Raw genomic sequence first — 11,707 nt, forward strand, 5'->3', positions numbered from 1 at the left:
CTTCAGAAAATGAAGGGTCTAGGCCCGAAACGTCAGCCTTCCTGCTCCTCTGATGCTGCTTGGCCTGCTGTGTTCATCCAGCTCTACACCTAGTTATCTCAGATTCTCCAGCATCTGCAGTTCCTACTATCTCTGACCCTCAGAACTCATGTTTTTTTACTAAGCTGCAGCAGATGGGTTAATCAAAACAGTCCAGAGAGGGTTTTCTTATACTGTCAGGTGATGGCACAAATATCTGCAAAGTAATGGAAATGGTTGTCAACTGTGCTGTCTGGTCAGCACTTGCAGAGGAATAATCTGAGTACTGATGTTCAATTTGGGTAAGTCAGGGCCACTTCGCTTCTGACTATATTACAGCTTTAGTTTCAAATATAATCAAAAGAGCTGAACTCTGGAGGCAAGGTGAAAGTCACTGCTCTTGACATCAGTGCCACATTTGACCGAGTATGACTTTAAGGAGCCCTATAAAAATTGGAGGATGTTGCCAGGGTTTGAGCTATAGGGATAGGCTAAATAGACTGGGGCTATTACTCGGAACGCAAATTTCACGAACACTACCTAATCTTCTAACTGGGCACCCTACAGCCCGGGGGACTCAACATTTAATTCTCCAATTTCAAATAACCTTGCCACCCATTCCCCAGCTCCCTATCCAGCCCCACCTCCTCCCTTCCATTCCACATTCTGATCCTCCCTTCCAGCCACCAACCAGATTCATCCTTCCCATCAACCAACCAGGTCGTACCTATCACCACCATTCCGCGACCCCACCCCGCCCCCACTATCTGCAGCTACCCTTGCCCCCACATCCAGTCCTGAAGAAGGGTAATAGAACATAAAACATAGAACCGTACAGCACAGTACAGACCCTTCGGCCCATGATGTTGTGCCAAACTTTTACCCTAAACCTAAGGTCTATCTAACCTCCACCCCTACCTTATACTATCGTCCATATGCCTATCTAATAGCCGCTTACATGGCCCTAATGAGGCCGCCTCCACTACCCTCTCCAGCATTGCATTCCATGCTCCTACCACTCTCTGAGAAAAGAACCTACCTCTAATATCACCCCTATATCTACCTCCACTCACTTTAAAACTATGCCCCCTTGTAATAGCTACCTCCACCCTAGGAAAATACCTGAAATGTTGACTGCGCCTTTCCTCCAGATGCTGCCTGGCCTGCTGTGTTTTTCCAGCCTCCTGTTTGTCTACCTTTGATTCTATAATCCCTTGTCCCATTCCTTTGGACACTTGTAATAGGTTTTGATCCTGGTTTTGAGAGTTTGGTGATACCTCTCCAACAAACCTTGTGTCTGTGGATTGAACGCAGGCAATATCAATTGTTTAATCCCTCAACTACGAATGATATCTTGAAAACATATTGATATAAAAATTAATCCTTGATCAGACTGTATTTCCATTAGTAGACTAAATTATGAGAGTTTTCCACTACAACTTTAATTTTGATTTTTCTTAAGAGAATAGCTTCTGGAAATCGAGTAGTCATATCCATAACAGTAAGGAAATATTCAATTCCAGCTTTCAGTTTAGGTAATGGTGTTACACAATCCGCTAATACATGACTGAATGGTTCCTCTAAAAAGTGGTATAGGAATCAGGGATACAAAAGCAAAACTAGAGTTCAATAACTTTAGGGCTTGAACTCTCTTATGTCCTAGCCCCCACCCCCTCACACTGGGCCTTGTTATCACATAGTTTGCTATAACACACAACCCATTGTTAGCCACTAATAGTCTCCATTAACAGCTCTTCACCCTCCTCGCCAGATCGTTATCCACTCCTTTGTCTGTCCAACTGTTCTTCTCTCTCTTTGGGCTCTATCCCCACCTGTCGTTTATTCATTACCTCCTCCCCCACCCTATCTTTTCCATAAAAACCAACATTTTCCTAGTTACCATCAGTTCTGAGGAAGGGTCACTGGACCCAAAACATTAACTCTCATTTCTGTTCACAAATGCTGCCAGACCTGCTCAGCTTTTCCAATAATTTCTGTTTTTGTTTCTGATTTACAGTACCTGCTGTTCTTTCACTTTTTATTTAGGAATCAGGGGCCCTGGTTTAATTACATCTGAATGTTTACCTACAACCTGACAAGTATGACAGAGTCTACAAAACTGAACCATGTCTTTATGCAGATATAACACAGTGTGGAGCTGGAGGAGCACAGGAAGCCAGGCAGCATCAGTGGAGCAGGAAAGTTGACGTTTTGGGTCGGGACCCTTCTTCAAGTCAGGACCCGAAATGTCAACTTTTCTGCTCCTCTGATGCTCCCTGGCCTGCTGGCTCCGCCAGTTCCACAGTGTTATCTCTGACTCCAGCACCAGCAGTTCTTACTATGTCTTTATGCAGTCTTGGCTGGGAAAAAATACCTGTTTGTGGATGCCTGAGCTTTCTGAATCCTTATGTGCCCTGCTATGGGAATCTTGTGCTATTGCAATATTTCTCTACAATAGCTGAGCAGTACCACTGTCTCATGTACAACTGAGCATTCTTCATTTGCGGATCTATAAGATGTCTCCACTTCAATAGCACACTGAAACACCTTTGGCCTCTACCTCAGTGTGAGCTGACTGTGCTCATTTATTTAATTCAGAATCTACTTTTTGCGCTCTAATTAGCGATGTCATACCAAACACTCCAGCTGGATTATCTTCATTTTTTAGGAAAGTTTCAGCCATCCTTTCACCTGCTTCATGTGTCACATCAACCCTTATTGATAGATCTTGTTTCACCATTGCCCTGATTATCACACATGAAGGAAGGACACCAGGAAGCAGTTTCTGTCATTGTTCTGTTTCTTGTACCTCCTTTGGGCATTCTGTAATTATTGGTGAAGCTGCTACTTTTTGTCCTGCCAAATCATTTACCCACAAGTAAATCTACTCCCTCCACAGGGAATGATTTTACTACTCCAACCAATACTTTTTCTGGTAATAAATCACATTCCAGTTGTACTTTATATAATAGAACCGGAATATATTCTCTGCCAATCCCATTTATTAATACTTTAGCTCCCATCAAACTGTCTGGAGAGAAAATCAATTCTTCCTGAAGTAAAATTGATTGTGTTGCCCCTTCGTATGGATATGGGTTTAGCTACCTCATCTGAGGAAAAAGAAGTTACCATTTCTTCTGACAAAAATCCTACATACCTCTCCGCAACCTTACAACTTCCTTTACTAATGACAGAATTCATCTCCGGCCTTTTCGTTATGGTTAGAGCTACAACCTGCTCATGGTATAATCTTTTTGTGTTCCATTCTCTGATTCATTTTCAGTAACTCCTATAATTCCCATGGGTTTACCTTGCAACTTCCTCCATTCAGAACACAATGGCTCCACTTGTTACAATGGAAACATTTAAGTTCCAGATGTCACCTCCACCCTCACCAATTTCCATCTTAGTCCAAGGAGTTGGGGCATTCTCTATGTCCATTCTCAACCCTTGCTACTTGTGTTCCGTTCGCTGTTCCACTCTTTTCTCAAATTTCTGAGGGCGACAGAAGAAAAAGTTTATGTATCAGTTCTGAATTAACGTACATGATAGCTGCTTGTCTTGCTGTTGCTACCCTTTGGTCTTCTAGATGAGTTTTGATTATAGAAGGGAAGGAAGCTTTAAATTCTTCTTAAAAGAATAATTTATCTGAGAACATCATAGGTATTTTCAGCCTTTAATGTTCTTATTCACCTGTCAAGAATATTCTGTTTAACTCTTTGAAACTCAGTATAAGTTTTGTCCTAAAAGACGTAGTTGCTCGACTGGGTTTGCAGCAGGTGGTGAGGGAACCAGCAAGAGGAAAAACATACTTGACCTCATCCTTACCAATCTGCCAGCTGCAGTTGCATCTGTCCATGACAGTATTGATAAGAGCAACCACCGCACAATCCTTGCAGCAACGAAGTCCCACCTTCACATTGAGAATAACCTCCATTGTGCTCTGTGGCACTATCACCGTGCTAAATGGGACTGACTTTGAACAGATCTATCATCTCAAGACTGGGCATCAATGAGGCACTGTGGGCCATCAACAGCAGCAGAATTGTACTCCAGCACAATCTGTAACCTCATGGCCCTGTATATCTCCCACACAACCGTACCATCAAGCCAGAGGATCAACCCTGGTTCAATGGACAGTGCAGGAGGGCATACCAGGAGTTGCACTAGGCATACTAGAAGATGAGTTTTCAACCTGGTTAAGCCACCAAACAAGACTACTTGCATGCCAAACAACATAAGCCACAAGTGATAGAAAGAGCTATGCGATCTCACAACTAACAGATCAGCTCTGAGTTCTGCAGTCCTGCCTCATCCAGTTGTGAATCGTGGTGGATGATTAAACAACTCACTGGAGGAGAATGCTCTACAAATATCTTCATCCTCAGTGATGGAAGAGACCAGCACATCAGTGCAAAAGATAAGGCTGAAGCATTCGCAGCAATCTTCAATCGAAAGTGCAGAGTGGATGATCCATCTTGGCCTCCTCCAATAGTCCCCAGCATTACAGATACCAGTCTTCAGACAATTCAATTCACTCCATGTGATATCAAGAAACGGTTGGAGGCACTGGATACTGCAAATGCTATGGGCCCTGACAAAATTCTGGCAATAGTACTGAAGACTTGTGCTCCAGAACGTGCCAATTCCCTAGCCAAGCTACTGCAGTACAGTTACAACACTGGCACCTACCAACAATGTAGAAAATTGCCCAAGCATGTCCTGTACATAAAAAGCAGGGCAAATCCAATCCAGCCAATTACCACCCCATCAGTCTACTGTGGATCATCAGTAAAGTGATGGGAACTGTCATCAACAGTGCTATCAAGCTGCACCTGCTCAGCAATGCCCAGTTTAGGTTCTTCCTGGGACTTTCAGCTCCTGACCTCATTACAGCCTTGGTCCAAACATGGACAAAAGAGGTGAGAGTGACAGCCCTTGACATCAAGGCTGCATTCGACCAAGTGTGGCATCAAGGATCCCTAGCAAAACTGGAATCAGTGGGTATCAAAGGCAAACTCTCTGCTGGTTGGAGTCATATGTGGCACATAGGAAGATGGTTGTGGTTGTTGGAAGTCAGTCATCTCAGCTCCAGGACACCTCTGCAGGAGTTCCTCAGGGTAGTGTCCTAGGCCCAAACATCTTCAGCTGCTTCATCAGTGACCTTCTCTCCATCATAAGGTCAGAAGTGGGGATGTTTCCTGAAGATTGCTCAATGTTTAGCACCATTTATGACTCCTCGGACACTGAAGTAGTCCGTGTCCAAATGCAACAAGATCTGGACGATATCCAGGCTTGGGGTGACAAGTCGCAAGTAACATTCGCACCACACAAATACCAAGCTATGACCATCACCAAAAAGAGACAATCTGACCACTGCCCCTTGACAGTCAGTGGTGTTACTATTACTGAATCCCCCAATATCAACATTCTGGGAGTTATTATTGATCAGAAACTCAAATGGACTCACCACATAAATGCAATGGCTGTAAGAGCAGGCCAGAGGCTAGTAATGCTATGGTGAGTAACTCACCCTGTTACTCCCTAAAGCCTGCCCACCAACTACAAAGCACAAGTAAGAAGTGTGAAGAAATACTCCCCACTTGCCTGTATGAGTGCAGCCCCAGCAACACTCAAGAAGCTTGACACCATCCAGGCCAAAGCAGCTTGATTGGCACTGCATCCACAGCATCCATTTCCTCCACCACCGATGCTCAGTAGCAGCAGTGTGTACTGTATTCAAGATGCACTGCAGAAATTCACCAAAGATCCTTAGACAGCACCTTCCAAACCCATGAGCACTTCCATCTAGAAGGACGAGGGCAGCAGATATATGGGAATACCACCACCTTCATGTTCCCTTCCAAGCCACTCACCATCCTGATTGGAAATATATCCCTGTTCCTTCATTGTCGCTGGGTTAACATCCTGGACTTCCCTCCCTAATGGCATTGTAGGTCAACCCACAGCAGGTAGACTGCAGTGGATCAAAAAGACCACTCGCCACCACCTTTTCAAAGGCAACTAGGGATGGGCAATAAATGCTGGCCAACTAGCAACACTCATATCCTACAAAATGAATAAATTGTAAAAAACGGCTGTTTCCATAAGTTCCGAAACCACTGCCTGTATGCATCCGGAGCCAACTCATATGTACTTAGAGTAGTCCTGTGCAACTAATCATAATTCCTAGAATCTACCTTTGACAGAGATGCATTAATCTCCTGTGCTTTGCTCGTTGATATACTTTGCATGGACAAGGCCCAGTCTGCTTAGGCCACCTCATTTGGTTGCTATCTTCTCAAGCAAAATGAAAATTGCTTCCACATCCTTCAAATTTGTGCCAAAGCCTGTGAAACCTTAAATATCTCCTAACAGAATCATGGATTTGATTAGAACCATGTTTTCCATGTTTTCCTAAACTTCTGGCTTGGCTTGCCAAAGCTGCATCATTTTTAAGTTCTTGTTCTGTCTCTGTCTTCTCCCTTTCTTTCTCGTTTTCTTCCATTTCTGTTTCTTTCCTATGGAATTGCATTTTTTTAAACTTCTAACACTCTTTGTAATTCCCTTTCTTTCTCTTTTCCTCCTTTTGAAATTCAGTGCAGACTGGTTCTGGAAAGATGGGACCAGTAGAAACAGGGTTACGCCTGGGCAGGACCAGGACAGTTGGTCTAGGGGGATATTGCTAGAGCGGCTGTAGAGGCTTTAATATAAAATGGCAGGGAGATCAAGGACAAGAACAATTGACAGAAAGGGGAATAAGAAGAGTGATAGTCAGAGAACGCAAGGGCCAGAATCAAACAGGCCCACAGTGAAAAATAATTGGAATGGGGCAATTAATGCTAAAAAAAATCTTAAAGCTTTGTGCCTTAAAGCATGGAGCATTCGCAATATAGCGGATGAATTAACTGTGCAAATAGATTAAAATAGTTTAATGATATAGTTGGAGTTAAGAAGATATGACTGCATGCTGATCAGGGATGGAAACTGAATATCAGTGGAGTTGCATTGGTGATTAAGTGTAGTAATGAGGAAGGATATTAACTGCAATGATGTGGAAACTGTATAGGTCCAGCTGGAAAACATCAAGCAGCAAAAAACATTAATCGGCGTTATATACAGGCCCTAAACTGTATGGGTGATTTTGGGAATGGCATTAAACAGGAAATTACAGACACATTCAATTATGGAACATCTGAAATTAGCGTGACTTTAATCTGCACGTAGATTGGTCAAATTAATGACACTAAAATAGGCAGTATCGTGGACAGTGAAGTAGGTTATCAGAAATTGCAGCAAGATCTTCATCAGCTGGGGAAGTAGGCTAAGAAATGGCAAATGGAGTTTAATATAGATAAGTGTGAAGTGTTGCATTTTGGAAAATCAAATCAAGGTCGGAGTTTCATGGTGAATGGTAGGGCCATAAGGAGTGTAGTGGAACAGAGGGACCTTGGAGTTCAGATGCACAGTCGTCTGAAAGTGGAGTCGCAGGTAAACAGGGCAGTGAGAAAGGTTTTTGACACACTGGCCTTCATCAGTCAGGGCATTGAATGTAGACGTTGGGAAGGTTATTTTGCAGTTGTACAGGACATTAGTGAGGCCGCGGTTGTAGTATTATGTTCAGTTTTGCTCAGCTTGCTATAGGAAAGATATTATTAAACTGGAAAGAGTGCAGAAGAAATTTACAAGGATGTTGCCAGGACTCAAGGGACTGAGTTATAGGGAGCGGTTGGGCAAGCTAGGACTTTTTCTTTAGAGCATAGGAGATTGAGGGGTTTCTTAAGAAGTGTATAAGATCATGAGAGGCATGGATAGGGTGAATGCTCTCAGTCCTTTTCCCAGGGTTGGGGAATTGTGGACTAGAGAGCATCAGTTTAAGGTAAGAGGGGAAAGAATACACGGGAACCTGAGAGGCAACTGGTACGCATATAGAATGAGCTGCCAGTGGAAGTAGTTGAGGTGGGTACATTAACAACATTTAAAAGACATTTGGATGAATTCATTGGATAGGAAAGGTTTAGAAGGATAGGAGCCAAGTGCAGGGAAATGGGGTTAGTGTGGATGGACATTTTGAATGTCATGGACCCGTTTGGGCTGAAGGGCCTGTCTCCGTGCTGTAGGACCCTGTGACTCTCTGACTCTTAAGTTCGTAATTTTACCATAGAGGATGATTTCCTGGAGTGCATACAAGATGATTTCCAGGACAAATATGTCGAACGAATTAGAGAACAGGCAACCCTAGACAAAGTACTTCGCAACGAGAAAGGAATTAGCAGTCTAGTTATGTGAGGCCCCTTGGGATTAAGCGATCATAATATGACAGGATTCCTCGTCAGGATGGACAGTGATGTAATTGACTCTGAGACTACTATCTTGAATCTACATAGAGGAAATTATGATTGTATGAGGCATGAGTTGGTTTTGATAGATTGCTGAAGGGGATAGGTTCCTCAAGATTACTTGGGATGATGGTGGAAAGGCAAAGCCAAACATTCAAAGAGTGCATGGGTGAACTGCAACAATTGTCCGTTCCTATCTGGCAGAAAAGTAAAACAGGAAATATCTCTTGCATGGGAGACTGATTGCAAAGGTAAGAAGCCCTTGTGATCCAAAGGAAAATAATTCTCATTCACATTCCCCCCACAGTCTCCTCTGCTGTAAAGGAAAACAACCCCAATCTGCCCAGTCTCTCTTCATAAGTAAAAATATCCAGCCCATGCTATATCGTGGAAAATTCCCTCTGTTCCATCTCCCATACAGTCACATCCTTTAATGTGGATTCCAGAGCTGCATACAATACTCTAGCTGTGGTCTAACCAACCAGCATAACTTTCCTGTTCTTAAACCTTATTCTTCGGCTAATAAAGGCAAGTATTTCATATGCCTTTTTAACCACTTAATCGAAATGTCCTGTTACCTTAAGGGATCAGTTCACATACATACTAAGGTTCCTTTGATCCTCACTGTTTCTCAGGGTCTTACCATTCATCATGCATTCCCCTTGTCTCATTTGTCCTGCCCAAGTGCATCACTCCACATTTATCCAGATTGGCTGATCAGTGACAAATGGAATTCAATCTGACCAGCCCATGTATATCCTCCTGTAATTCTTTTTTTTAATCTATCTGTGGGATGTGGACATCACTGGCTAGTCAGCATTTGTTGCCCATCCCTAGTTGCCCTTGAGAAGGTGGGGGTAAGCTGCCTTCTTGAACCTCATAGTTCATGTGCTGTAGGTAGACCCAGATGCCCTTATGGAGGGCATTCCAGGATTTTGACCCAGGCTAAGGCTAAGGCTGTCCTTCTCACTATTTACCACTACACTAATCTTTGGATGACTCCCAAACTATTGAACAACCGTCCTGCATTCAAGTCTAAATCCTTTATTTATGCCACAAAAGCAAGGGCCCCAGCTCTGATCCCTGCAGAACCCCACTGGACACAGGCTTCCAGTCATTAAAAAAAATACACCTTGATGCTCCTTGCCACTCAGCCATTTGTGGATCGACTTAGCCAAATTTCTTTGGATCCCAAGGGCTCTTACCTTTGTTATTAGTTTCCCATGCGGGACCTTATCAAAAACCTTACTGAAGTCAAAGCAGACTACATCAAATGCATTGTCCTCATCTGCACACCTGGTGACTGCTTCAAAAAATTCAGTCAAGTTGGTCAGACATGAATTGCTCTTATCAAAACCATGCTGACTGTTCTTGTTTACTCCCTACCTCTCCAAGTGCAGTTAAATTCTGTCCTTCAGAATTGCTTCCATTTGTTTCCCCACCACTGAGGTTAGACTGACTGGCTGTAGTTTCCTGATTTTTGCCATTGCTGTCTTCTTGAATAATGGTACCACTGGCAGTCCTCTGATACTTGGCCTGTGATCTGTGTCTCCCTAAAGTATTAAATCCATCCTTAGTAAAAGAACACACATATTTTTCTTCAAGTTGTAAAAATAGCCTAGTTCATCCTTTAACAAATGATCCAAACTTCCATTTTCCAGTTTTTGTTTCAAATATGTAGTCCTTTAGCAGGAATTCAAAATGGAAAATATTTACACAAAAATGTGACAAAATTATAAAAGGGAGTTGGACTTGATAGGGTTAGGGTTTAAAATGTTTGCAGATTAGTTTATTTAATATCATACATGTGTCTTCCAATTTTAAAATACACAATATTGAAAATTTTAGCACACAAGATAAGCAAATTGAATCAGATGACTATCAATGTGCTGGATCATTTTATGAAAGCAAAATACTTTAAGGATGCTTTTCTGAATGTGTGGATCCTCAGAAATTGGCAGCACTTGTGTAACCCCACTGTTTCTACAGAATGGTTCGTTTAAGTGAGAAAGTAGTACAGGATAATAGGCAGAAGGGCCTACTTGAACAAAGCTTTATGATCCTTTGATTTAAAAAATCTACAGTCCTTGAATGTGTAGAACGTTGTGGTGGGGAGGTTGCAATTTGTGAAATGCTGCTGAAAATAAAATCAGGAAGATTAGTATGCGGTGAAGATAGAGTTTGCACATAGCCAGGCTGCTCGTTATTGGTGCACAGAGGTCACGTGCTTCGTCTTCCCAAAGCAAAACAATTTGAGAGCCCAGAAATTTCTGTTGGTGGGTTCAGCAGCTAAGTACTTAATTTAATCAAATCAAATTTCTCTGTGATTATTTTAAGATGACAGTCATTGAGTGAAAGCAATTGAACTGGTAGACAAAGAATGTCATCCAAAAACATTAAGTGTTTTGTTGCTCACCCTGCCAACACTATTTTAGGGATTATAACGAGGTCAGCCAGGTGGATCTCATAGAATATGAGTTCCCTGATTGGGGCAGTTCATCTGGTCCAATCTGGGAGCCCTGACTGACAGATATAAATAGGAGTACCAGACATTCTTTCACTCTAAAAGCTGGCTCTGAGAGAGTTGGATCAGTGTCAAGGACTTTTGAAATGTAAATAAAGGGTGACTTGGTAAGCGGATACCGGCCTCTGTGGAGTTATTTCAGTGGCGACGAGAGTAAAGCACGTCCTGAACAAATTCGCTCACAGCAGTCATCTTTGAGTTGGGATAAGCATTGCTTGCATCATACCGTTGTTGGGGAAGCTTGACTTGTTTGACCCTGCTATCGAAGACTGGGCCCAGTTTGTGGAAAGAATGTGTTACTTTTTCTGGGCAAATGCCATTGAGAACAGATGAAATGCAATGAGTAATTCTTCTGACAGCTTTTTCAGTTATTAGGAACCTTACTTTTCCTGAGGCACCACATACTAAAACCTTTTAAGAGTTGATGGATTTAGCTGAAGAATATTATGACCCCAGCCTCCCCCAATTCTGAGATGCTATCATTTTTACTCAGCAGTTTGACAACTAGGTTAAGACAACTGGCAGAGAGGCATGTGACTTTGGTTTAACCTTTAATGAGATGCTGAGAGACCGATTGGTCTGTGGGCTTAATGATGTAACCATGCGAAAGTGCCTACTAGCTGAAGCCCAACTAGACTTCAAACAGACACTACAACTGGCTTCATAATTGGAAAATGCAGCAAGTGGAGCACACGAGGTGCAGGGTATTCCAATGGAAGTGGACACCCCCGCCAGGCCACCTGAGCTTGGGGAACATCACTTGAGTGAGGGAAATTACGTAGTCTCACTCAGGACATATCCTGAACAGGGGGACTCTGGGTCAGCC

General features: G+C 42.8%; 1 protein-coding gene across 1 annotated transcript in view; it reads left to right on the top strand.

Moving 5' to 3' along the window:
- LOC109932218 (growth factor receptor-bound protein 7-like) overlaps window positions 1-11,707 on the top strand; it is a 63,584-nt gene that overhangs the window by 22,418 nt on the left and 29,459 nt on the right. Inside the window, exon 2 of the mRNA XM_048614431.1 lies at window positions 8,183-8,265. Coding sequence (XP_048470388.1) covers window positions 8,183-8,265 — 83 coding nt within the window. The remainder of the gene's footprint in view (window positions 1-8,182; window positions 8,266-11,707) is intronic.

This window comes from Rhincodon typus, chromosome 30, assembly GCF_021869965.1.
Source record: "Rhincodon typus isolate 14 chromosome 30, sRhiTyp1.1, whole genome shotgun sequence".
In the NCBI taxonomy this organism is placed as follows: domain Eukaryota; kingdom Metazoa; phylum Chordata; class Chondrichthyes; order Orectolobiformes; family Rhincodontidae; genus Rhincodon; species Rhincodon typus.